The sequence below is a fragment of the Manis pentadactyla genome, chromosome 14 (genome assembly GCF_030020395.1).
Source record: "Manis pentadactyla isolate mManPen7 chromosome 14, mManPen7.hap1, whole genome shotgun sequence".
Classification (NCBI taxonomy): domain Eukaryota; kingdom Metazoa; phylum Chordata; class Mammalia; order Pholidota; family Manidae; genus Manis; species Manis pentadactyla.
Window position 1 is genome coordinate 80,612,027 of NC_080032.1, and position 27,893 is coordinate 80,639,919.

Consider the following 27,893-nt stretch of genomic DNA (forward strand, 5'->3'; position numbering starts at 1 on the left):
GCAGAGCGACTTCAGCTATTATTACATTCCTGGCCTCTTCATCCCTTCACCATTCTGTCTCAGGGAGGAGCAAAATAAGTGAAAGGTAAATTTGAGAAGAGTAAGTAGGGCTTGTAGAGCTCAACCCTCACCGTGCTCTCCTCCTTCCTTGATGAATGGCTACAGTAATGCACACATTCACATCTTCCTTTCCACACTGGAAGTCTTATAAAGGCAGACCCCCAGAGGAGGAAACGTGTGTCCATCTGGCCTGGACTGATGCATAAGTCTGCCTATTTCTGAGCTGCAGTATTAGGAAAGCCACAGCTGCTGCTCTCCTAAGCCAGATTATCTTTCCCAGACTTAATCAGTAATAAGTACAGTATTCTGACCTCCATCTGTCCTTTTCCTTGCTTATTTCTTAAGTGGCTTAAGTCTTAGGACCATTTTTTAACCATGCTAACCTTGGAAAGTTAATTTACTACAGTTGTCATTATCTACTCATATCTGTCAAGTTTTAAAGCATCTTCTGGTTCCTCTCCTGGATGTTATCACTATTTCATCAACCTGGCAGGACTGTAAATGTAAAGTGTCTAGCACAGGGCCTTGCATTCAATTAAAGTTCACATTCTCTTGCTATTATTTTAACTTCACCATCACCCTACCGTCTTAATTCCTTCTTCCCTTTAACTTCCTCCAATAAAGTATCTTCTCCCTCTCCTCACTATCTTCAGCGCTTCCTCATCAAACTTCTCCCTCTCGAGACATTGCCCTAAATCAACCTAAAGGTGGTTCTTAAAGTGTGTGGTGCCAAGACCAGCAGCACCAGCATCTTCTGGGAACTTGCTGAAAATGGAGACTCAGGCGTCATCTCAGATCTACTGAATCCACAGACTCTGGGGGTGGAGCCCAGCAATCCATGTTTCAACAGCCACCCAAGTGATTCCGAACCACATCCCGAGAATTGGAACGCAAACCATTCCATTTCCATTCAGCTTCTGGCTTGCCTCTGACCACATGCTCTTCTTTTCATGCCTGTTTCTTTTGTGATTACCAAGCATTTTGTTTGATACCAAGATGAACTGCTTCACACCTGAAAGCTCCCATCTCAGTCCCAAGAGGGAAACAAAGGTTAACTATTTTGCCCTTAAATGACTGATATATACAAGCCTCTTGTATACATATTTTCTGCCCACTCCTAATGATTATATTTGGTTTACTGAAAATTCAGGCAACTCGGTTTGTTTCCATTTAGTTTACCAGGTGTTCATCTTCACATCGCCTGTATAACATAAACCCACTTGCAAATCTGCACACCTTTGTTCCGTGTTTTGTTTTTAATGGGTCAAAAGAAACCCTCCTGTCACTACATGTAGCACTGAAAAAAAAAAATTCGTTTTCACAGCTCTGGTTTCCTAACACTTGGAAAGCATCAAGCAATTCAATTATCCTAAAATTGTCATCCAATTTGTTTCTCTGTGGGAAAGCTAGTATTCTTATGTTATGAAGACCAGGAAATTACCTGCTTTCTGTAATACATGAATCCTCCCTATTTTTGCTGAATCTCTGTAAGAATATTTAGGGGCAGCAGGGGTGGGGGAGAGGATAAGAACCAGGGGCAGGGGGAGAAGAGGTGAAATGAGACCAGAAAAAAATATCCTTTCATGTCAAATTATCCCAAAATATCACTATTTAACTTGCCAAATATGTTTTGAAATTATCCTTTAGTACATTTTATCTGATTCATAAGTATTTCAACAAACAAAATTGCTCAACTGTTTATTAATTTCCTTCTCGCCATTCTTCAAGGGTTTATGCAGATTAATTTTCAATCAATCAACAAAATTTGTAGCATTCATGACTTTAAATCATTTAGTATGAATGTGTAACGTTTTGGGAAAATGCCATTCTTTCTCATGCCATTCATGATGAGGCATTTTGGGAGAAGCAAGTCATTCACTTAAACTGCAATGAAAAGCATTTAGCATTTATTAGTGTGTAGCAGTCTTGTTCTCAAGGGAGTATTTTACATCTGTTATTCATTCAATCTCAGTTTCCCCGGGAGAGGGGGAAGGGAGTCCAGTGCACCAAAGTCAATGAGTTGAGTCATTGTTCAGCTCCATTGCAAAGGACTACTCAGTTTCAGCCTTAGGTTCAAGTCAAGGTTCTATGGCTAAGGATTTTCTTTGTGATCTAGTCCCATTGGTAACAGCTCAGAAATCACCTATCTGGTGTCTCATCACCTTCCACCCACAGGACCCTGGGAGGTATCCATGGACCAAAGAACCTTCCTGAGGATCAAAGCCTTCCAGGGTAAAGCAGACATTCCTAGAGGTGCCTTTTGGATTTCTTCTGAGATCCCCATAGGACCCACAATGGCCAGGCATTGCATCTTACTTTCAACACTTCAAGATAGTAAATTCTGTGGTGGTGATGATAGAGGTGCTCCTTTCTGATGTTATCTTCATTCATTTCTATCTTTTGCACTTCCTTCATCTCACAGAAATGGCACTTTGGTTTCGTATGTCTCAAGTCTTTTTCTTAATCCTTGCTGATCAAGTTCCTCCTGGTTTCCCTTGCTCCAGCAACCAGTCTGGACTATAAGACAAGTTATTTTCCATGCTGTCTTCTTGAACTCTCATTCTGCCCCTTAACTTTTCTTGAGGCTTCCCCAGTCCCTGATCATCTCAACTTTTGTTTTCCATCACCACATCTAAGCTGCCAAACTTTTGGGAAAGATTACAAAACCGTATCAAATGCTTTTTCTCAGCAGTCCTTTTGCACCCTCCAGGGCACTCTGTAAACTTCAGAGAATACTATTATTGTGTTGCCCTCCTGAAATGCTCCCCAGAATCCCAGCTTCCTAACTCTACATATGTGACCTTTCTACTTACTGCATTACACCCTTTTCCACCTCCCCTTCAAATTTTCTTTGTCCTTCCACTCTTTTCTTTCTGCCTTACTGCTCCAGAAGTTTTATCTCTTTGATATTTAACTTGGCCATCCCTTCAACCTTTTTTCCATTCCATTTCCTCGCATCTGCCAGCTCTCTTGTCTCTTTTCATCTCTACCTTGTTATGTCTGCAAATACTCTCAGTACCCTCCAATGGAAGAGAGCGAACAAGCCAGCAAACAGAAGTCACCCTCCCTTGGTTTTACAAACCCTTCAGATTATTAATTTCTTGGCTTCATTTCCAATAAATCTGTCAGCTCCTGGACCCCCTGAAAATTGTCCAATGCCACATGGTTTCAAGCAGTTTGCTTTCTCAGAGGCAGCCAATGATCTCCCATCACCAAATGCAATGCACTGTTTCACAAGTGACTTTATGTGATCTTTCTGACATGTCTGCTCTTACCAACTCATCGTCAACTCATCCCACTGCTCAGCTTTCGGGAGACAGACCATATGATCTAGCTGCGCCTTCCTCACTCCCTTCAGGGACTCCTTCCCCTCTCAACTTGTCAGAAGTGATCTTTCCACCAGGTGCATTCTCCAGACCTCTTTTTTTCTAGTCTCTTCTTTGACTCCATCAACTCCCGCATTTTAAACTGTTGCTTCTGTGGGTAATTCCTAAATCTAAATTCCAACTGCCACTGGGCATTGCTACCTTGGATATTCTAGAGAAAGTGTTGCAACACTATTTCCATAAAGGGCAGATAGTAAATTTTTTAGGCTTTGCAAGCCATGTGGTCTCAGTTGTGACTAATGAACTCTGCTATTATGTGAAAGTCACAGCAAGGCATAAATGAATGAGCAGGGAAGCTTCAATAAAACTTTACTTATGAACACTGGCACTTGAATCTCATATAATTTTCATGTATTACAATATATTATTCTTCTTTGGATTTTTTTTTATATTTAAAAATGGAAAGTCATTCTGAGCTCTTTATAAACAATAGGCAGCTGGCTGGGTTTAGCCCTCTGGCTGTTGCTGGCCCGTGTTCCGGAGGTATTCCCAGTCACATGTTTCTCAGCCATCTACTCCTTCCTCCCCATTGGGATATTGTTCTTCTTTAAGATTGTCTTCATTCGTATTTTAAAATGAAGAGTTGTGTGCTGTGTGATTTCCTGCAATACAGATGTCCTCTAGAATGGGCTTCTAGAGAAAATCACTTCTGCTCATATTTCACTGGCAAGTATCCAGTCACATAGCTACACCCAGCTAAAAGAGAGACTGGAAAATACAGCTTTATCAATTTCTTAATGTGTAAAGAAATGCACTATAAGAATCAAGATTGGGGGTGGAGCCAAGATGGCGGTATGAGTAGAGCAGCGGAAATCTCCTCCCAAAACCACATATATCTATGAAAATATAACAAAGACAACTCTTCCTAGAATAAAGACCAGAGGACACAGGACAACATCCAGACCACATCCGCACCTGAGAGAACCCAGCACCTAGTGAAGGGGGTAAGATACAAGCCCCGGCCCCGCGGGAGCCGAGCGCCCCTCCCCCCAGCTCCCGGCAGGAGAAGAGCAGACAGAGCGGGAGGGAGACGGAGCCCAGGGCTGCCGAACACCCAGCCCCAGCCATCCGGGCCAGAGCGCAGGCACAGTGCGTGTGCAGGGCCCTGGATACTAGGGAAACGACAGCAAGAACGGTAAGCGGGTACCGGAGGCCTGGCGCCGGAGGACATAAGAAAAGCAAGCGGCCATTTTTTGTTTGGTTTGGTTGTTTTTTTGCTGTTCTGTTTTGGTGAGCGCTTTTTGGAAGTCTTAAAGGGATACAGACACCAATACTAGGGAAACAGGGCAGCAAGACCGGTGAGCAGATGCCTAAGGCTGGCGCCAGAGAATAAAGAAAAACGAGCGGCCATTTTTTATCTATTTTTTTTTAATTAAAAAAAATTTTTTTTTTTGTGGTCATTGTTTTGTTTTGGCGGTTGCTTTTTGGAAGTCTTAAAGGGGCAGGGCGGGACACTTAATCCAGAGGAAGGGAATCCGGGATCTCTGGGCACCCTAACCCCTGGGCTGCAGGGAGCAGGGAGGCCCCTTACGGAGATAAATAGCCTCCCAGCCGCTCCTGCTCCAACGCGACTCCACCATTTTGGAGTAGCTGCCCGAGCCAGGCCACGCCCACAGCAACAGCTGAGATAAACTCCACAGCAGCCGGGCAGGAAGCAGAAGCCCTGTCTGCGCGCAGCTGCCCAGCACAAGCCACTAGAGGTCGCTGTTCTCCCAGGAGAGGAGGGCCACAAACCAACAAGAAAGGAAGTTCTTCCAGCCGTCACTCGTCCAGTTCTGCAGACTATTCCTATCACCATGAAAAGGCAAAGCTACAGGCAGACAAAGATCACAGAGACAACACCAGAGAAGGAGACAGACCTAGCCAGTCTTCCTGACAAAGAATTCAAAATAAGAATCATAAACATGCTGACAGAGATGCAGAGAAATATGCAAGAGAAATGGGATGAAGTCCGGAGGGAGATCACAGATGCCAGAAAGGAGATTACAGAAATGAAACAAACTCTGTAAGGGTTTATAAGCAGAATGGATAGGATGCAAGAGGCGATTGATGGAATTGAAACCAGAGAACAGGAACACATAGAAGCTGACAGAGAGAGAGACAAAAGGATCTCCAGGAATGAAACAATATTAAGAGAACTGTGTGACCAATCCAAAAGGAACAATATCCGTATTATAGGGGTACCAGAAGAAGAAGAGAGAGGAAAAGGGATGGAAAGTATCTTGGAAGAAATAATTGCTGAAAACTTCCCCAAACTGGGGGAAGAAGTAATCGAACAGACCACGGAAATACACAGAACCCCCAACAGAAAGGATCCAAGGAGGACAACCCCAAGACACATAATAATTAAAATGGCAAAGATCAAGGACAAGGAAAGAGTTTTAAAGGCAGCTAGAGAGAAAAAGGTCACCTATAAAGGAAAACCCATCAGGCTAACATCAGACTTCTCGACAGAAACCCTACAGGTCAGAAGAGAATGGCATGATATATTTAATGCAAAGAAACAGAAGGGCCTTGAACCAAGGATACTGTATCCAGCACAACTATCATTCAAATATGACGGTGGGATTAAACAATTCCCAGACAAACAAAAGCTGAGGGAATTTGCTTCCCACAAACCACCTCTACAGGACATCTTCCAGGGACTGCTCTAGATGGGAGCACTCCTAGAAAGAGCACAGCACAAAACACCCAACATATGAAGAATGGAGGAGGAGGAATAAGAAGGGAGAGAAGAAAAGAATCTCCAGACAGTGTATATAACAGCTCAATAAGCGAGCTAAGTTAGGCAGTAAGATACTAAAGAGGCTAACCTTGAACCTTTGGTAACCACGAATTTAAAGGCTGCAACGGCAATAAGTACATATCTTTCAATAGTCACCCTAAATGTTAATGGGTTGAATGCACCAATCAAAAGACACAGAGTAACAGAATGGATAAAAAAGCAAGACTCATCTATATGCTGCTTACAAGAAACTCACCTCAAACCCAAAGACATGTACAGACTAAAAGTCAAGGGATGGAAAAACATATTTCAAGCAAACAACAGTGAGAAGAAAGCAGGGGTTGCAGTACTAATATCAGACAAAATAGACTTCAAAACAAAGAAAGTAACAAGAGATAAAGAAGGACACTACATAATGATAAAGGGCTCAGTCAAACAAGAGGATATAACCATTCTAAATATATATGCACCCAACACAGGAGCACCAGCATATGTGAAACAAATACTAACAGAACTAAAGGGGGATATAGACTGCAATGCATTCATTCTAGGAGACTTCAACACACCACTCACCAAAAAGGATAGATCCACTGGGCAGAAAATAAGTAAGGACACGGAAGCACTGAACAACACAGTAGAGCAGATGGACCTAATAGACATCTATAGAACTCTACATCCAAAAGCAGCGGGATATACATTCTTCTCAAGTGCACATGGAACATTCTCCAGAATAGACCACATACTAGGCCACAAAAAGAGCCTCAGAAAATTCCAAAAGATTGAAATCCTACCAACCAACTTTTCAGACCACAAAGGCATAAAACTAGAAATAAACTGTACAAAGAAAGCAAAGAGGCTCACAAACACATGGAGGCTTAACAACACGCTCCTAAATAATCAATGGATCAATGACCAAATCAAAATGGAGATCCAGCAATATATGGAAACAAATGACAACAACAACACTAAGCCCCAACTTCTGTGGGACACAGCAAAAGCAGTCTTAAGAGGAAAGTATATAGCAATCCAAGCATATTTAAAAAAGGAAGAGCAATCCCAAATGAATGGTCTAATGTCACAATTATCGAAATTGGAAAAAGAAGAACAGATGAGGCCTAAGGTCAGCAGAAGGAGGGACATAATAAAGATCAGAGAAGAAATAAATAAAATTGAGAAGAATAAAACAATAGTAAAAATCAATGAAACCAAGAGCTGGTTCTTCGAGAAAATAAACAAAATAGATAAGCCTCTAGCCAGACTTATTAAGAAGAAAAGAGACTCAACACAAATCAACAGTATCAGAAACGAGAAAGGAAAAATCACGACGGACCCCACGGAAATGCAAAGAATTATTGGAGAATACTATGAAAACCTATACGCTAACAAGCTGGAAAACCTAGAAGAAATGGACAACTTCCTAGAAAAATACAACCTTCCAAGACTGACCAAGGAAGAAACACAAAAGTTGAACAAACCAATTACGAGCAAAGAAATTGAAACGGTAATCAAAAAACTACCCAAAAACAAAACACCCGGGCCAGATGAATTTATCTCGGAATTTTATCAGACACACAGAGAAGACATAATACCCATTCTCCTTAAAGTTTTCCAAAAAATAGAAGAGGAGGGAATACTCCCAACCTCATTCTATGAAGCCAACATCACCCTAATACCAAAACCAGGCAAAGACCCCACCAAAAAAGAAAATTACAGACCAATATCCCTGATGAATGTAGATGCAAAAATACTTAATAAAATATTAGCAAACTGAATACAAAAGTATATAAAAAGGATCATACACTATGACCAAGTGGGATTCATCCCAGGGATGCAAGGATGGTACAACATTTGAAAATCCATCAACATCATCCACGACATCAACAAAAAGAAAGACAAAAACCACATGATCATCTCCATAGATGCTGAAAAAGCATTTGACAAAATTCAGCATCCATTCATGATAAAAACTCTCAGCAAAGTGGGAATAGAGGGCAAGTACCTCAACATAATAAAGGCCATATATCATAAACCCACAGCCAACATTATACTGAACAGCGAGAAGCTGAAAGCTTTTCCTCTGAGATCGGGAACTAGACAGGGATGCCCACTATCCCCACTGCTATGCAACATAGTACTGGAGGTCCTAGCCATGGCAATCAGACAAAACAAAGAAATACAAGGAATCCAGATTGGTAAAGAATAAGTTAAACTGTCACTATTTGCAGATGACATGATACTGTATATAAAAAACCCTAAAGACTCCACCCTAAAACTACTAGAACTGATATCGGAATACAGCAAAGTCGCAGGATACAAAATTAACACACAGAAATCTGTAGCTTTCCTATACACTAACAATGAACCAATATAAAGAGAAATGAGGAAAACAATTCCATTCACAATTGCATCAAAAAGAATAAAATACCTAGGAATAAATCTAACCAAAGAAGTGAAAGACTTATACTCTGAAAACTACAAGTCACTCTTAAGAGAAATTAAAGGGGACACTAACATATGGAAACTCATCCCATGCTCGTGGCTAGAAAGAATTAATATCGTCAAAATGGCCATCCTGCCCAAAGCAATATACAGATTTGATGCAATCCCTATCAAATTACCAGCAACATTCTTCAATGAACTGGAACAAATAATTCAAAAATTCATATGGAAACACCAAAGACCCCGAATAGCCAAAGCAATCCTGAGAAAGAAGAATAAAGTAGGGGGGATCTCACTCCCCAATTTCAAGCTCTACTATAAAGCCATAGTAATCAAGACAATTTGGTACTGGCACAAGAACAGAGCCACAGTCCAGTGGAACAGAATAGAGACTCCAGACATTAATCCAAAGATATATGGTCAATTAATACTTGACAAAGGAGCCATTGACATACAATGGCAAAATGACAGTCTCTTCAACAGATGGTGCTGGCAAAACTGGACAGCTACATGTAGGAGAATGAAACTGGACCATTGTCAAACCCCACATACAAAAGTAAATTCAAAATGGATCAAAGACCTGAATGTAAGTCATGAAACCATTAAACTCTTGGAAGAAAACATAGGCAAAAACCTCTTAGACATAAACATGAGCGACCTCTTCTTGAACATATCTCCCCGGGCAAGGAAAACAACAGCAAAAATGAACAAGTGGGACTATATTAAGCTGAAAAGCTTCTGTACAGCAAAAGACACCATCAATAGAACAAAAAGGAACCCTACAGTATGGGAGAATATATTTGAAAATGACACATCCGATAAAGGCTTGACGTCCAGAATATATAAAGAGCTCACACGCCTCAACAAACAAAAATCAAATAATCCAATTAAAAAATGGGCAGAGGAACTGAACAGACAGTTCTCCAAAAAAGAAATACAGATGGCCAACAGACACATGAAAAGATGCTCCACATCACTAATTATCAGAGAAATACAAATTAAAACTACAATGAGGTATCACCTCACACCAGTAAGGATGGCTGCCATCCAAAAGACAAACAACAACAAATGTTGGTGAGGCTGTGGAGAAAGGGGAACCCTCCTACACTGCTGGTGGGAATGTAAACTAGTTCAACCATTGTGGAAAGCAGTATGGAGGTTAATCAAAATGCTCAAAACAGACTTACCATTTGACCCAGGAATTGCACTCCTAGGAATTTACCCTAAGAACACAGCAATCAAGTTTGAGAAAGACCAATGCACGCCTATGTTTATCGCAGCACTATTTACAATAGCCAAGAATTGGAAGCAACCTAAATGTCCATTGGTAGATGAATGGATAAAGAAGATATGGTACATATACACAATGGAATACTACTCAGCCATAAGAAAAGGGCAAATCCTACCATTTGCAGCAACATGGATGGAGCTGGAGGGTATTATGCTCAGTGAAATAAGCCAAGTGGAGAAAGAGAAATACCAAATGATTTCACTCATCTGTGGAGTATAAGAAAAAAGGAAAAACTGAAGGAACAAAACAGCAGCGGAATCACAGAACCCAAGAATGGACTAACAGGTACCAAAGGGAAAGGAACTGGGGAGGATGGGTGGGTAGGGAGGAATAAGGGGGGGTGAGGAAGAAGGGGGGTATTAAGATCAGCATGCATAGCGGGGTTGGGAGAAAGGGGAGGGCTGTACAACACAGAGAAGACAAGTAGTGATTCTACAACATTTAGCTATGCTGATGGACAGTGACTGTCAAGGGGTTTATAGGGGGGACCTGGTATAGGGGAGAGCCTAGTAAACATAATTTTCTTCATGTAAGTGTAGATTAAAGATAACAAAAAAAAAAAAAAGAAAGAAAAGGAGGATTACTCCATGATAGGATAAAACTAACTGTAAATCAATGATTAATGCATGCTTTAAATATCCTTAACTTTGATCACTTGAAGGGTGTCAGATGATCGACTATGGAGGTCCACTTCTCTGATAATATTCTTTTCTCTTAAAAAAAAAAAAAAAAGCAGTTCCTGTGTGGTGACCTCCAATGAGTTCCACACAATGGTATAAAGGGCAGATCAAAGTGTGGGCAAAGGGTCTTTTTGTATTTATACAGAGGATCAAAGCCTAATTTGGCTACCCAGAAAATGAACTAAGATACGATATGAAGAAGAACTTCCAACATCAGAACTCTCTGGAAGAGTCATACCAGAAGATGATCATCAAAAAACCTCAACAAAGATCCAGGCAATGCTGCAGTTGTAGCTACATTCATCCCACCGGTTCCTGGACTTGCCATTGGAATGAAGAAGGAGATATCTAAGCTGGCCTGTGCATACAGTAAAACAACAAATTTGACTGGATCTACACTGTTGGAACTCAACCAAGAATTAGGAGAAGTGCAAGTTGTAGCGCTCCAAAATCTTACAACTACAGACTATCTACTGTTAAAAGAACATATGGGATGTGAACATTCCCCAGGAATGGGCTATTTTAATTTGTCTGATTTCTCTCAGACTGTTCAAGTACAGTTGGACAATATCCATCATATCATAGACAAATTTTCACAAATGCCTAGGGTGTCTAACTGCTTTTCTTGGCCTCACTGGAGATGGCTGGTAATTATAGATCTGCTTTGGTTATGTAACTGTATTCCTGTTATGTTAATGTGTGTGTGCAATTTAATTAGTAGTTTAAAACCTATACATGCTTAAATTACTCTACAAGAAGATATGTCAAAGAAATAATCAATCTCCCCATGTTTTCTTCCTTCTGCTACCTCTATAGCTTTTCTTCTTCCTTCCTAATTACAACCCGTAAATAGAATTCATGCCTCATATCGAATTTACCGAGTATCGTAATTCCTCCAAGTGCTAAAGATAGCTCAAGACAAATGCTAGGCATAGAAGCCACAGGGCATAAATCTGCATAGAAGTAAAAAGCTAACCTTTTCAAACAATATGGCTTCTCTCTCACTTACCAACTTTACATCTCCCTGTATGGCCCCGGAAGATGACTGGTTAGCCAGAGACGGGTAAGATTCCTCAAGGGAGGAACAACCTAAGACAGGCACAGTCACAGGGGGGCCATCAGGTGAGAACTTGGGGATCAACAGAGGTGAGGCTTAGAACCTCTTCCCTCCTGTTTTGAGAGAAATCTTCTGCATCTGTGGATGTTTTATTGCCCTTGTCTAGCTTGGATTAACACATAGTCTACAGGCACACACCTGATCATCTACATTTGCTCTCTTACAACACTAAACTATGTTTTCTACCTTTATCTCGTATCTACCTACCGCTTCAGCATTTTGTTAAAAAATAATAATAATAATAATAATAATAAAGGGAGAAATGTGGGATCCACATATAAATCAAGTATAAAAATCAAACGAATATTCATATTTTACCTGATTGTTTATGGTTCATAATGTGTGATCAAAACCGAAAGTTTCTGTGATGACTGCCCTTGCACTGTTCACCATGTAAGAACTTATTCACTATGTAAGAATTTGTTCACCATGTAAGAACTTGTTCATTATACTTTAAAAGATTGGAGACTGTTGAGAATTAGGCTTGGGGTTGATTAATGCTTGTGCATTGAGTCCCCTCTACAGAATTTTATTGTTGTTAACAACCATTTGATCAATAAATATAAGATATGCCCTCTCAAAAAAAAAAAAAAAGAATCAAGATTGGGAAGAACAAGTGTTGATACAGTATTCCCACTTTCAGGTAAGGAAGTGGAGGCCCAGCTTGGATTCGTCATAGAGGTAAGGGGTGGTGAACCACCATTAGAACAGGGTTCTCCAGGCTTGCTGCCCCAAGACTACAGATGAATCATCACTCAGCAGCAGTTTACAATGCGTGCTTTACATCTTTCAACACAGAAGGAGACATAGTTAGAAAGTTTAGCGAGCTTTTCAGATCTATGATCAGTATTATACTTTATCCCCCACCTGCTAGAAGCAGGTCTCGTCAGTCTGAGGGCTGTTTTCAAGCTTCCACTTGGCTTAGGTGGGGTAGCCAGGAGCTGGCAGAGGGGAAACAATGTTCACTCAGTCAAAGTGGCACAAATGTCAGTTTAAGATTGAAGCAGAACCATGTGTAATGAAGATCTAGATAACGACTACTATAATTTTGGTACTGGCAGAGAGTTAAAGTCCAGTACTGCATTTTTTTTTTAAGTGAGATGCCCTTGCTATTAGTTCAAATGTCAAGAGAGAATGGATTGTTTTACTGTAGCTAATGTCTATTCTATCCACTTCAATGTATTTTTTCAGAATATCATAAAATTCATTTTCTTTTTATGAGGTTATTAAGGTCATAGAGTCTTTCTTTCTTTAACCCTTTTCCTACCCATTCAATTTTGGGATTATGAGGAATGAACTCCTTACTTCACTCAGAGCCTACATGTTTGTGTTTTAGCCATGGGCCAATTTGGCATTATTTACTTTAACTTTCATAATTTCTATTATTTTGTTAGTATCTACTCTTACAGTAAAACCATACAAAAAAATCTAAATTATAAATGTTATTTTTTGCTTTGTGAGAAAAAGGAGGCAAACCAACAAATACATAAACAAAAATATTCAATGAAATACCATTAGGCATGACAGTAATTGCGGGTATAAAAAATAACCATGAACAGGTTTTTACAATTGTTCATACATTTTAATTTATACTTTAAATTTAAATTTAAATTATACTCATACAAATAAATTTATACTTATTTTGAAATTCGATGATGCTAACCTTGTGTTATACTTCTTTCATTATTCAATTACAGGGGGACCCCTGAGGAATCTTATTTCTTAAGAGCGTATTTGATCATAAGCAGAATTTGGCCCTAATTAAAATGGGATTATCGCAGGATACTATATCAAAGAAATGTGCTTTGGTGGTGGGTATTTTTTACTTATTTTCTTTTAATAGATGTAATGAAAACCAGAACATATTACCTCTTTCAAATAACTCTTCTTTGGAAATATGCCTGGCTTGGGTAAACAGATTTTTATGTCGAATGGAAGATTAAAGTAGCCTTATCAATTTCTTATTGTGTAGAGAAATGCATTATAAGAATCAGACGAAAACAGTTGAAAATGTCTCGAGTTTTGTTTTCTGGAAAAAATTACTAGCTGCTAATGTAGTTTGATTATTCAGTATATTGAGGTTAAATGCTTTACAATAAGACACCTCATAAAGTAATTTTTGTAGTAGTATTATAGAGTAGGCTAAGCTGCCGGAAGAAAGCAAGCCCCAAAATTCAGTGACTTAAAGAACAATGAAGTTTGTCTCCCAGGCAGCAGTCCAAGGAAAGCATTCCAGTGCCATGGGCAGCTCTGCCCCAAGTCCCTGGAGACCCGGGCTGCCAGCAGCTCGACCACCAACAGTTGGCTTGCATTACCCTCAGCGGGCTGAATGGGGGAAAGAAAGGGAGTCTCCAGCCAGGGATATCCTCTTAAGCTGATAAGTCACAAGTTCCTCAAATCACTTCTGCTCATATTTCACTGGCAAGTATCCACTCACAGCTACACCCAGCTACGAGAGAGACTGGAAAATACAGTGTCTGCATGTGCCAGGAAGAGGGGCAGAACAGGAGCAAGGGGCAACTGCCGTCTCCGTGTACTGACTGTGAAAAGTTATAAATAACCAACAACATGCATTGCAAGGTCTCTGGAATGTTATGGAAACATGCAAGAAATAAACAGGCTAGTTTTTTTCTATTATGAGAATATTCAGCAAGGTAAAAAACCAAATCAGGTCTCTTTGATTTTATGTCACTATAATCAAAAAGATTTTTGTTAGCAAACACATGGAGGAAATGCCCAACTTAAAATAAATCATGTTCTAAAAGCTGGGAATTCATTTTCTCATAGAAACAATGTTCTAAAAATGGCCAGGTTCCAAAATTATTTCAAAGGGGTTCATTTACCTCCTGTGGTACATCTACAAGGAAAAGCAGGGTCAGCTGCTCTGTTGTAGCACCCAAAGTGGCATGCTTGGCTAGAAATAATCTTTAAAAATATTTTTAATAAGGAAATTAAGTTTAACTAGAGAAGGCTAAGGTGCCAAGTGGGAAATGAATACTTTAAAGTTAAAGTGAACTTTCAAAAGTATTTTGGCAGTGGTTCTTCAGTTTGCATGCCCACCAAAATGTATGCACTTGGCTTCTCCCTCCATCAAGGTTTATCACAAGCAAAATGAATATGCTTTTCAGTTATGTGTTACAGACAGATTTTTGGAACAAAAAGAGGGGGGAGGAAATGATGAACAGAGGTGCAGGAGCAGAGGATTCCACAGGGTAACCAGGAAAGAGCTGGGAGGGAAAAGGCAGGGGAGCAAAAGTCTCATGTGCTCTTGTCCCTACATCGACCAGCACATGCAAAGAAAGAAGCAAGCAGAGGGAACGGCAAAGTTGAGGGCAGCAGAAAGGAACAGAGACTGGCATGCACGGTCTCTTGAGGAGGAGGGTGAGAACAAGTGGGGACTGAGGTTTTCCTGGTCTGTCCTCCAGGAATTTGATTACTGCCTGCAGTGAGGGTCTCAGGTTGGGAGAGGCGGCATGTGTACAGAAAGTATCATGGGTCCAGAAAGAATGCTTGTGAGCAGAGAGGAATGTAGGGAGTGACTGACTTCTACTTCACTTTTCTTAAATTGGCACAAGGAAAGGTCATGGTTTAAAATTAAGAAAAGGAAACATGCTGACATGCAAATTAGAAAAATCTTCATGGCAGAAAAGATACATCTGCAGAGGGCCCCTATGAACGTGCCCCGTACACACGTCTTTGCTCTTTCAAGAACACATTCATTTTCTTCTTTCTAGCTGTTTCTATTTCCGCACAACTTAATAGTTCCCCTACTGCTTACACACGACTTTCAAAGATGCTTGATCTTGAGTAAAAAGGCAATTCTGAGCAGCTTGTTCTGGGGCTAAGTCCTGTGGAGGGCTGTTCTCTGCAAGTCTGACTGACTGCTCACAGCCCATTGACTGCGGAATCACTAAGCGATGCTGATTTCTCTCACTTGACAACTCCACATACTACAGTTAGAGAGACATGACACTGGGCGCCTCTCAAACTTCCCCGAATTGCCTTCGAAGCAGGCTAACAGTGACACTGGTAACAATGAACTATTGCCATGGGTACCAAGAGCCCAGCCTGTAAAGCCTAACCCCCAGAACCAAGATTTCTTTAACTTCTGAAAGTAAAAGCACCCTTTGAAAAGAAACACAAATTGGCTGCAAACTACTTAATCAAATGCTTTTTGCGGTTTCAGAGAATATTAACACAACCCCAAATGTGCTCGCACTATTTGGCTCACAAATTTCTCTTAAGCCGGCTTAGTGCTATACTATTTTGTGTAGATAAAAGGTGACCCGACAAGAGATCTGGTGTGAAGCTTATAAATCCTAATGTTTGTATTCTTGTCTTCAGCCTGAACCTAATTAGCTGCACTATCTTGAGCAGGTTCCTAGACATCTCTGGATTTGATTCCTCCACTGGAAATTGAAGGAATTGGATGAGATGAGCTCTAAGACCCCTTCCAGTTGGACAGGCTGTGATGCACAGGTTTCCAGCTTCAGTAGTGCTGTGACGGGGAACTTCACTGGCAGTCCCGGATCAGTCTAGGATGGAGCATAGTGCATCACACCCATGCAATACTGCCCTGAACAGACATCTCACAGCTGCCCTGGGTCCTTCTGTTAGAGGCTGCTTGGGCTGAGGACACTGAAATTCTGTGCCCAGCTTTAAAGAGTTTTTGAAAAGTTGCCATGAGACTCTTCAGAAAGTTTTCCTATACAACCTGACCACCCAAAGGCCAACTTTACAAAGTGACAAACAGGCATTCATAGTCAGCACAAAGAAGGCTAACGGCAAATGGTACTGTCCTGATCAGCCCCTGCCCTGCCACATAGAACTCTCACTCACAGCAATAATGCCAAATCTGTGCTCAAATTTTAATAAAACATAAAAAAAAAAAAGATGACATTTCAGAGGCCTGGTTTACCAGTATTTTCATTTACATTAGTAACCTCTGAGTGAGGATGTTTATCAGCAGAATGGACCAAAAATAAAAAACAGAAACACACAAGTACATGCAGAAACTTTTCTAATATGCAGCAACCTGAGGGCCGAGATCCGCCACTGGTTCTAGTACCCACTTCTCAGTCCCCACCAGGGCATCAGGCCACCCTCCCTCTGCCCTGAGAGGCCGGTTTGCCCGTCTCACACCTGACTCCAAGTCCCACCGCAAGACACCATATAAGGGAAAGCATCTCACTAAAGGATCAGGCTTCTGTTTTCAGTAGACAGATTAAGGATAATAGCTAACTTGACCTGGGGCCTACTCTAGGCCGACACAGTTAATGGTTCAACCTCTCTATTTGCAAATACTCATATCATCAACCCTTTCTACACAAACAGAAACTGGGGCCCAAAGAGATTAAATAAATAACCCAAAGTCAGCACCACTGTATCCTCTCTAGATGCCACTCCACACACCCCACAGCTTGCCCGGAGCCATCTATGGTGCTCTGCCCTCCTGGCATAAAGGGCAGGGTTAAGGGAGCCAGAGGATGAAGGATTAAAAATCAACAAACAGCAGTAGAAGGCCTCAGTATGTTTCATTCCCAAATACTCTAGCCTTTTGATGATTGTCCTCACTCAGGCTCAGGTGTCAGAAAAAAGCTCTGAAAAGTGCATTAATTTCTTTTTCATTTAACTAATGAAAAGACTAACTCAAGCACCTCTCTTATATACACAGTGACTATGAACTCACTGCTGGAGAGCAGGTTAGAAAGAACAGAGAAGAACTCCAAGGTGTTGCCCGTGCCCTAGGAAGATTAGAATCCAGTACTTGAAGCCTTTCAAACCTCTTCTAAACCTGTTACCTCCTGATGCATCTTCTTTTCTGCCTCTTTTAAATTAGGCGACCATCTACCTGTAGTCTCGTTTTCTCTCAACCTTAGAAATTTGAATTTTAGTAATTCATGTGAGTTCTGAACTATCTTTAAAATATATCCTAAAGATGTCCTTGGATTCTCACAGTAAAATATTCATGTGCAAACCTGTTCCTCCTCCAAATCACTACTTCTCCCTTTTCTAACTCCTGTCTACTGGGAAGACAGTAAATGAAGTCACCTGCCTTGCCTGACACTGCTTCTGGGTTTCCATCAGTTTCCTGTTCCTGCAGAGCACCCAGGCTTAGCTGTTCATTGCCAAGGTCTGGACTTTTAGCTCCCATATTCCACTTTGCTTTTTTTTTTAACTTTATTTTTCCTAATAACTACTTTTTATCCCCTTATCTGTTCCTGAATAAAATGACCAGACAGGACTAGACACCTTATGTACAAGAACCCCCCACAGTAAATTCACGATTACCATTTTTTACAAGAGAAGAGAGACTGCCATGCACTCCAGCTTTGATTACTTTCTGACACTTGGGTTGTAATAAATAGTGTTTTTGTTTTAACCAACACTTCCCTAGGGAACATCAGGTGCTAAAATTGAAGCACAAAAACAAAAACAAAAATCTCTGCCCTGAGGAGAAGAAAAAAATTTCCTTTTCTTGGTTTACTTTCTGAAACTACCCAGGGCTGAATTGATTATCTACTTGCGTCTAGAATCTCTGGGTACTGTGCAGTTTTTTCTGTAGTTTGACATGCTGTCATGACCCCTATTCATACATGCACTGCCCAGTTTTGAGGGCAAAAAGAAACGTGAGGCTATTTCTTTTCAGAGTACCTACTCTTTGTTCATTTTTTGTTTTATAGCTTTGGTGGCTTACAGAGCTCACAGGATAATGACTTTTTTTGGAAACCAATGCTCAGAAATTTATATATAAATTGGATGTTAGGCGTGACATTTCAGAATAAAGTAAAAAATACATAGTAGAATTATTTCGCTGGGTATTATGTTCCTGGTGCAAATCTATCTCAAAGCCTCACCTAAAATTTTTTTCTCAATTTTCCGGTGGATTTTGAACTGCTGCACGGGTCATTGTTAGAAGCTAGAGCAAGCCTGTTTTGCCATGTCTCTTCTCTTTCAATGGCACCAATTATTTTAATTTTCGATTGATATATTCAGAATGTTAGAGCTATATGTAACATTATAGCTATAAGTGACTTGTTCTAAGAACACAACCCTACCTGAAATTCGGCCCTTGTTGAATAAACAGACATGGGGGATACACAGGGAATAGTGAAAGAGAACAGGGGACTCCATTTGGCAGTCAGATCTGCCAGTCGATGCTCGGGTTCAAAGAACCATGTCAGATCATGCTTCCATCTTACAGAGGTCCAGGAAGGCAAAGGGACGTGCCCAGGGTCACAAAAGTAATTTAAACAGAAGACCTGGCACTCACTGGGCCATTTCTCAGGACAGCCCCTTAGTGTAAAAGACACAGAAGACCAGGAATGTCCTTTAAAATGCACACAGCTATCTTACTCATAGTCATCTGTGGGATAGTTACCCAGTGTGCTTATAAATTGACTTGAAAACATCGATGATTCTAAAATAATAGGTTAACTTATTTTGCTAGGTGAACAGTCTATGATGAGGAGGCACTGACGCTGCTGGGCGTGCCTGATCCTCACACCCACTCCTCACTCTCAGCACACTCTGGGCACCAGGCCAAAAGACCCTACCTAGCTCAGAACCTGTGCCAACTCTACGCTTCATTTTCTCACCTACTTCTGATTCTTGCCTCACTCTTCAACAACATATTGTGGTAGCAAAGAGTGCAGATTTTGAGTCAGACTTCCTGGGTCTGAATCCCAGCTCTGCCACTAATGATGGAATCCTGGATAAAGGACTTAAATCTCTCTATGCTTTGGCTTCCTAATCTATAAAATGGGCATAATAATAGAACCTATCTAAAAGGGTCGTTGTATTAAAAAAGTTAATATACCTAAAGCATTCAGAACAGTGCCTGGCACAGAGTATATGAAACAGAAAAGTATAATTACTGGCTTTGCTGAAAATGTCCTCACCTAAGAGCCTGCAGTTAATAATAATAATAACAATAACTTATGTATCAGGCATTGTACTGAATGCTTTACATACGTTATTCCAGTTAATGACAGTAACTCTTTATATGCTATATGCTATTAATATGACCCTCTCCTGCCCTTATTTTTTTGCAGATAAGAAAACTAAGATCTGAGAACTTGAACGACGTGGCCATGGCCTCTCAGTAAGAAGTAGTCAGGGCTTGAACCAAGAGCTGTCTTGGTATCTTACCAATCTCTGAGAAAAGGATGCCAGTTCTTCTGAAGTTCTTTTATCTAAATGGCTTGCCTTACCCCCCATACGATCAGGAAGACTGAGATCTCCAGAGAGGTTCAGAGGCAGAAGGGCAGGGTCTCTGGAAGGTGTTACACACAGCATGTTGACACCATCAGTGCTGTAACCAGCCACCCCCTGCTTCCCACTGTGCCACACAGCGCTTCAGTGAGCTGCACTGCCAGAGGCCACCCCGGGCCCCTCGCTTATGTGAGCACAGTATCAGGAAACGTTCTGATTCCAGACAAAGTAGTGGTGTTTATAATTTCTATGTCAGTAGTTCTTGGAGTCATTTATTTCAACCTCAGCCTCAGGGTAAAGGGGAACTTCTCTTCCTTTCCCAGATTAGAAAAAAAAAATTATGATTTTCCTCTTGTCCTTCGGAGCCTATTGTAGCCAGTGTCTCACCACTCCTGCCCCACACCCACTATTCTATGTGGACATTTTAGATTTCCACTAGTCTAAAGTGGCGCCTCAGTGGAAGGCCTGGGGCTGAAGGGCCAGGCGAGGGAAAAGAAGGAAAACCCCTGAGTTTGCTAGAGAAACACCATGCACTGCCCTGTCCCCGCTCCTGTCCCACACTGCTCCCCAAAGCCTCCCCCCAGCACTTCCCGGGACAGCCTCCGGACGCTCCCCTGAAATGCAGGTCAATCAACTACAAGGCCTCCGTTTTCTCCAGACCCACCAGTAGCATCTATGCTGAGCTTGGCACATGGGGCTAAGCTGAGGAAAGGGAATAGCATGAGAAGGATTTTTACTCTATTCCCTCTCCCCAAACCTGCCATCATACTTAATGTCAAACTATTAAAAAATGTCAAAGAAGCTCAAGTTTAATGTTTGTTAAGTGAAGAGTGGTGGAAAAGCTGTTTGAAGAAAGACAAGTATGGCTGGACAGGGAAGAGAGAAAACCTGGTGGGCACGAAAGGGACTGGCAGAGAGGAAAGGAAACTAGGCAAGTACATTTCTGCAGCCAGTGGAAGAAAACAAAGGGGAAATTGGCAAGTGAGCCTCAGATACAAGCCCTAACCCAAGGGTCCCCTTGTCGCATCCCAGCCTCTCTGGATCTACCCTATATTTCCCTAATATCTTTAGTTGCTTCCCTGCTGGATACCGTGCCTCATCCCTTCAGCCACCACCAGGTGCCACTTCTTGGTATGAAGGGTAGGTAAGGGGAAAGGGAGTTTCCAAGCCCAGGCTAGAAGAGAGATGTGCTCTCTGCATCCCGAGCTGAACTCCAAACATATTTTCCTTTATAAACAAGGTCGTACATGTTGTTTGGCCTCTGCAGTACTTTTACGAGCTTCAGTGGTTATAGGATCATTAATGGTTGATCTGTGGCTCAAACCCATGTATGACATATAGTAAGCAGATAGTAAGCAGATACTGTTGGTACCCTGCCCACACATTCTTCTTGGCTGGTACATGCATCTCTAGCAGCTGTGCCAGTGACTAACTACAGCTGCCTCCCCCTCAGCAGACTGCCTTTGTCCTTAGGGGAACAGAAGATGACTTGCTTCAGGCATTGTCACCAACCCACAGCCAATGAGTGACCAACAACGGGCATGCAGAAGACCAGCCTCCTTGCCCCAGGGGACCAACTCTGTCGTGCAATTCCTGCTCTAGAGTTCACGACAGAATCAGGCTGAAGCTGGTCTCCAGCTGAGACCACATCCTCAGTTGGCTTTATCACCCTGCATCGAGCACAGCTCTCCTGAGGCACAACTTCAATAAGCCACTTGCACAAGAACCCCTGTCTCAGGCTCTGCTTCCAGGGAACCTGACCTAAGACACATGCTTATTCCGTATGTTTAGTACAAGTCCTTTATTGTCACACAGCAATACACCTCTGGAGAAATCAAGGGTGAGATGAGCAGCAACTTGACAAGACCCTAAACCAAATTTAGACAGATAACCCAACTCAATTTATAATATTCCAGGGCCTATGCCTACTATCTGCTCTCTTGTTGATGCTAGCAATCACATTCTAGCAAATCCAAAATGAAGATTTATTTGTGTATACTCTAATTTTTCTCTTACTCCTGAATATTAATTATAATACTTACTTAAAAAGTTAGCTATGGAGCATTCTGTTATTAACTAATACATTTATTACAATCCTTAAAAAAGTGGCTGGATGGTTCTAAATTACTTTGTAATAATTATTGTTGCTATGGTCATGTCAGTCTCACATTTTTAATGACTTGTGGGGTTTTTTCCCTCATGAACTGTAAACTCTAATTTTTCGATGGATGGGTCCACAATAAAGAGGCTCTGGTTAATCTAGCAGTATTATAAAATGGATCAGATTTCCAGGTTGCAATTAATAAAAATATAATTAAATGCATTAAGGCAAAGCAGAAGATAATTTAAACTTTCTATGATTCAGAAGTCGTAACAGGGTCATCATTATAAACCTCAATTATAGCATTGCTGAAGTGTAAGGAGATTGGCAAGTGGCATTCAGGTTGAAAGAATGCCAGATAGACCAGATTACACTTCATATATCTACAAAAATGCAACTTTACAACATCAGGTACCACATTCAGTGTTTTCCCCCAATATACTGATCCTATTACAGGCTCTTGCAGAGGCCCTATAGCTAATCACAGCTAACTAAATCCATTCTTTCAGCTTACAATAAAAAAATCAGATGTTTCCATATTCATGAGATCACTTTCTCAAAAAACTTCTGCCTAAAGACCCAATCAGATTTCAAATCCCATTTCTGAATATATTAGGATGTATTTCATTAGGTATAACCTATTGTAGTTTCCTCTTTTAGTTTATGCTTTATTTTCTTTCCATCCTGGACTTCATTGTTTAATCAAATATACTGATCATTACCTTCCTGCCCCATCAAATTATTTTAAGAGGTTGTTTATACTTTGTTAACTAAACACTTTTATTAGAAGAAACTATCATTAAATCAAAAAGTCTTACATATCTGAGAACTGCTAGTTGTTAAAAAGCCTCTTTATGTTAGTCGATAAATCACAATATTTACAGATGTTTGCAGTGTTTCAGTATGTGCACAAGATTTTCATTAGGAATAAGAAAATATTCCATATTTACTTGCTTTCCACCCACGCATATTGAAAGAGAGATGCCTTTTTTTTCTTTTCCTTCCAAACTTATCAGTAATAGTGACTAAATGAAGGCTTGGTAAGATAGACCAAATAACATTAAATGACCCCATTTGTACATATTTCAGCACATGACTTGCTTCATGGTAGTCTTGGTGTCACAAAATTGTTGCTGTAACTCCAGCTATCACAGCCATGTTCCAGGTAAGACTAGAGCTTGAGTCAGCCCTGCCAGTACCCCACCATCAGACACACAAATAAAGAGTTTTCCTGGAAGTCCATACAACACCTTCCATCCACATACCATTGGCCTATACTTAGTAACTCTCATTTGCAAGGAAAGTTGTGAAATGAAATTTTTCACTAGGCACAAAATCAAGTTTCTGTTACTAAGAAAGAAGGGGTGAAAAGCATTATCTGCCTCATTTTCTTTTTTAGCAAACATTTCCTTAGATGAGCCCATAGAAGGCTGAGATGATGTCATATTAACTTTTGTAATCCCAGACCCTAACACAATACCATAGTTTAGTATGTTTCATAATGCTTATTAATTAAAGGAGAATATGGAAATCTTAGCGAGTTATAGAAGGAAGATCAAAGACAAGGATCACAGGCAGAGTAAGTAGCATTAGTTTATTCTACTTACACTCATTCATTCGTTTAATTGTTACTTCAACTAATAATTAAACTTCCAATCTGAGCCAAGCCCATGTCAGGCATGCTGCAAACAGCAATAACTATAACATAGGCCCTGGCTTTAAGAAGGGGGCAGTTGCTATGAGGACAGTGAGGGATCCACAAGTAAAGAAGCAATTTCAGGATGATGTGGTAAGAGAATTAAGAAGTGGTCCTGAACCACTGTTCAAGAGGTTAGGGAGCCATAAGCAGTCTGGGTATAATACAGGGTGGGGGTGGGGCATGGAGTACAGATAAAAAAGGAAATATAAGAGGGGCTAAATAATAAAGAAACTTATGAGTTACGTTCAGAAGTCCATAATGTGCTAGCACACATACCCATCTGTTGTGACAAAATGTTTGTTTCCCCCTTGGACTTCCTCATAAAAGGATTTCCCAACACTTTGCCCTTGACGGATCTGTCTCACTAATGAGATTCTTGGCTGACCTAAACTATAGGGACAACCGTGTCTCACAGACCTTATCTGAACATGCAACAACTGTCTGCCCAGCATCCCATTTTACAGGATGGTGTTCCCTGGTGCACCAGTTTGGGAAATGCTAGTCTGGACACATATTTCTCAAACTTGGCAATATGACTCCACTGGACACCATGAAAAAGAGTTGCCAGGGGTTTAATCCCAATAACTGCAGACGTGAACGTAGTTTTCTTAGTATGTTAACACTTTGGGTTTCATGAGTCAGCAGAGGGAGGGAGGTTTACCTGAACTAATAAGTCGCCACTTCAGCAATCTTACGGTCAGGTAAGTTATCCCAATGATGACCTGACAGGTAATTAGGATACTCATTCCTTCCCACAAATAATTCAGTTCAGTTCATAACATATATGGCTAGAAATGTATCTACATTAATTCCTATTTTCTTTGCCTATCTTAGAGAAAGAGATGTCCCCTTAGCCATAAAGGAGAGGTCACAAAGAGAGAGATTTGAAGGTGCTAAGCCATGGGCCTTTAAGATGGAGGAAGAGGCCACAAGCCAAGAAATGCAGGAGGCATTTAGTTGGAAAATCCCCTAAATGGACTCTCCCCTAGACTCTCTAGATGGAACGTGGCCTACACTCTGATTTTTTTATTTTGGACCGCCGGGACTGTAAGATAACGCATTCTTGTTGTTTTTACCCACTTCGTTTTTTGGTAACTTGTTTATAGTTAACTAATAATACATACTAACATATCTCTAAGTATGGTCCCACTCTGATCATTCCCACTGCTCTCCACCTAAGTCTCTTTCCCTTGGGAGTTTCTGAATCTATCCTCTCAGATTGTTTTCTTGAAAATCAAATCTGATTATGTCACAGGGCTTAAAGTACACGAGTATTCACTGATTCCAGTTAGGATACTTTCTCAGAATATAATCAGAAACTAGAAGTAAGGGTCGTCAGGACATCTAGTGTGACCTCAGGAAGGCGTAACAGATGTGATTATAGCTAAGAAAGCTTAAAACATATTCATTCTACTATATGCTGAAAAAAAGAATGTATTCATCACACCGGGCTGAGGTGGGGAAGAGATTTTCTGGGTTTATCCAGGACAGGGAGGTGAATTCACTGACTTCAGGGCCATTGGAAGACACACTCCAGTCTGGAGATGGAGCTAATCTCCCGAGGGACCGGGATCCTAGTAAGTGCTTCTCCTCAAGAGTGAACATGCTTATTCACTCACAGTGAATTTCATCCTGATTTAAATGCTGGTCATATGAAAGTTGGTTGTCATGAGTCAGTCATGATGCATGATAAAGTCGAGGTCAGGACCTAACTGGTGACGAACAGAAACTAGATTAAGGTTCTTCTACTCGGTGAGATGCTGAGTCCTGGTTTAACAATAGCCACGCTCCTGCCTGCTACCACTCACCCCCTTGACCCCCACCTCCAAAAGAGGATGACTATGACAGCCAAAAGAGAAAGTTCTAAGAAGGCAGGAGAGGTCAACATTGGCAAATGGCACAAAGGACATGACAAATTGGGGATTAAATGTTTCTGTTAGATTTGGCAATTAAGTGGTGACTGATGTTGCGTCGTGTGAAAGGCTGACAAGGGGAATGACAGCTTAGGAAACGTTAAGGATAGAAAACTCTGAGAAGAGGGTCTGAGCCCTAAAAGTCATCTTTAAATAAAATTCCCTCTGGGTTTGCATTTGAATTATGGAGAACTCTTGACTTGTCCCCACATCCTCCAAATGTTGGTTAGCCAAAGTTAAATCCTACCATCTCTTTCTCCTCAGTTCACCTCTGAGACCGAGGAATTAATAAGCTATCCAATAACTAAAAGACAAAAAAACCAGAGGAAGAAACGAAGGCCTTCAAACCCAAACTCAGAAACCTGAAACATCCAGCCCTCCTCAGCTGAACTGTAACAAGTTGCGCTTCTAATTTAATATCCTTGTTCTGATGATTAAGAAAACGAGTATATGGAGAATTTAAGAGGGGCATTTGTATAATTGGAACGCTTTCTTGCATTTCATCCACTGTCTTCACCCCAGCTCCCTCCAAATTAATAGCTGCTGCCGAGTTGTGGGCATGTGTGAACACAGACCTGGACCGAAGGCTGAATTTTGTCCACTGGCTAGAGTGATTTCGTGCCGTTAAAAAGAAAGAAAGGTGTGGAATAGTGAAAACAACATACATATCTCCATTTCCAGGTGAAAGCACTGGTTTTCTTCCTCGGCTATATTGGCTGTATTTAAAGGTAGGTGGGGGGTGGGTAAAAAGCGGTTTTCTGAATCTCAGCCCAGCTCTTCCTAAACTCGGTTACTCACGTCTGATTCACTCGCTGTGGTTTTCGTCTCCTGTCTCTGTCACTGTCGCTGAATCACTGCCACTCCGGATGAAAAGCAATTCAAACCCAGTCCTTGGGGGATGGAGAGGCTTTTTTTTTTTTTTTTTTTTTTTTACAGCGTCTGCGGAAAAAGCCTCCGCTTTCCGGGGTGGCCGCAGAGGGCAGTTTTGCAGGTCTCACCCCGGGCTAAGGAAAATTTTGCTCTCGGGAGCGCGGGGCCCCGGTCGCCTCCCGATTTCCGGCCGCCCGCTCCGCAGGCCTCGGGGGTCGCGGCGAGCTGGGCCGGGGGGGATTGGAAGGGGAGCCGGAGCGGCCGCGCCGCGCTCCCCGCCGCCTGCACAGCTCCCACAATGCAGCGCCGGCGTCCCGGTTCCGTTACAAGGGCTCCGCCGGCGCCGGTGAAGCGGCGGGACGCTGGCGGGGGAGCCGGGCGGCCGCGCCTGTAACCCGAGCGCCCGGCCGAGGGGGGCGCCCCCGCGCCGCTCCTCTCGCGCGCGCTGCCCGCGGGCCGGCGAAGGGGCGGAGCCGCCCGGCCGCCGGCCCGGCCCGGCCCGGCCCCCAGCCCGGCCTCCAGCCCAGAGGCAGCGGCCGCGGGAGGCAGCCGGCCGCAGACGCCGCGCTCCGCGCCGAGCCTCGTTCGCCCGCCCGCGGCGGCGCTGGGGGCGGCTCCTGCCGGCGCCGCAGCCTCTGCGCGCGCTCGTAGCCCGCGGCTCCCGCCAGGGCGCCCGCGCTCACCCAGCGCCGGCCCGGAGGCGAGCGGCGAGGGCGCCCGGGAAGCCCGGGCCTCCCGCCGGCGCGGGGAGGGCGGCGCGGCCGCCGGGCTCCGGGCGCCGCCGTGTCCCCAGCGCCCCGGCCGGCCCGCCGGGCGGCCTGTGGGGGCGGCGCAGTTGCGAAGCTGAGTAAGTATCAACTTTCCTCGGCGGCCGCGAGGTCTGGGCAGCGGCCGGGACCCCTCCCTCCTCCTGCTCGAGCCTCCGGGCTCCCGCGGCCCCGCCCGCCCCGCGCGGTCTGCACCGCGGCTCGTCGCCGCGCCCCCGCCGCGGGCTCCCTCTGCCCGGGTCCCCTTTCCGCCCGGGTGTGTGTCCCTGGCGCCTGCTCCGCGCCGCACGCGCGCGCCCCGCACCGAGAAGTACGCGCGTGTTCCCTGCTTGTTTCCTCCCGGTGTCCTTGGCTGCGGAGTTTAGAGGCCACTTTGGTGGGGAAGAGAACTGTACGTCTGGCATCTTCAGTATTTTTCTCTACAAATGGAAATCGGATGCCCGCTTGCCGGGTGGCAACGTGGAGAGCGCTTATTTTCTCCTCTGGAAAAATAAAATGGTTCGTAGGGGTTTTGTTTTTGTTTTTCTTTTTATCTATTAGCCACCCTCTGTCGCTATTACCCCTTGCCACCAACCCGTCTGGGGCGGGGAGGAGTTGTGGGGAGAGACAAGCTGAGGGGACTTTCAAAGTA

General features: G+C 42.5%; 3 protein-coding genes across 7 annotated transcripts in view; 1 reads left to right on the plus strand and 2 right to left on the minus strand.

Moving 5' to 3' along the window:
* The window catches only part of LMNTD1 (lamin tail domain containing 1), a 342,775-nt gene extending 316,401 nt beyond the window's left edge, over positions 1-26,374 (minus strand). Inside the window, exon 1 of one of the 3 annotated variants that reach the window (XM_036889496.2) lies at positions 26,291-26,374. In XM_036889496.2, the coding sequence (XP_036745391.2) occupies positions 26,291-26,300 (10 nt within the window). In that variant the 5' untranslated portion in view covers positions 26,301-26,374. The remainder of the gene's footprint in view (positions 1-26,290) is intronic. The other 2 variants (XM_036889498.2, XM_036889499.2) reach the window with 2 other exon arrangements.
* LOC130680557 (collagen alpha-1(I) chain-like) overlaps positions 1-27,893 on the minus strand; it is a 45,972-nt gene that overhangs the window by 17,867 nt on the left and 212 nt on the right. Inside the window, exon 2 of the mRNA XM_057491291.1 lies at positions 26,424-27,614. Within this exon, the coding sequence (XP_057347274.1) occupies positions 26,556-27,614 (1,059 nt within the window). The 3' untranslated portion in view covers positions 26,424-26,555. The remainder of the gene's footprint in view (positions 1-26,423; positions 27,615-27,893) is intronic.
* The window catches only part of RASSF8 (Ras association domain family member 8), a 116,170-nt gene continuing 115,513 nt past the window's right edge, over positions 27,237-27,893 (plus strand). For 2 of the 3 annotated variants that reach the window (XM_036889424.2, XM_036889427.2), the window contains exon 1: positions 27,237-27,342. The gene's annotated coding sequence lies outside the window, so the exon portion shown is untranslated. The remainder of the gene's footprint in view (positions 27,343-27,893) is intronic. The other variant, XM_057491936.1, reaches the window with a different exon arrangement.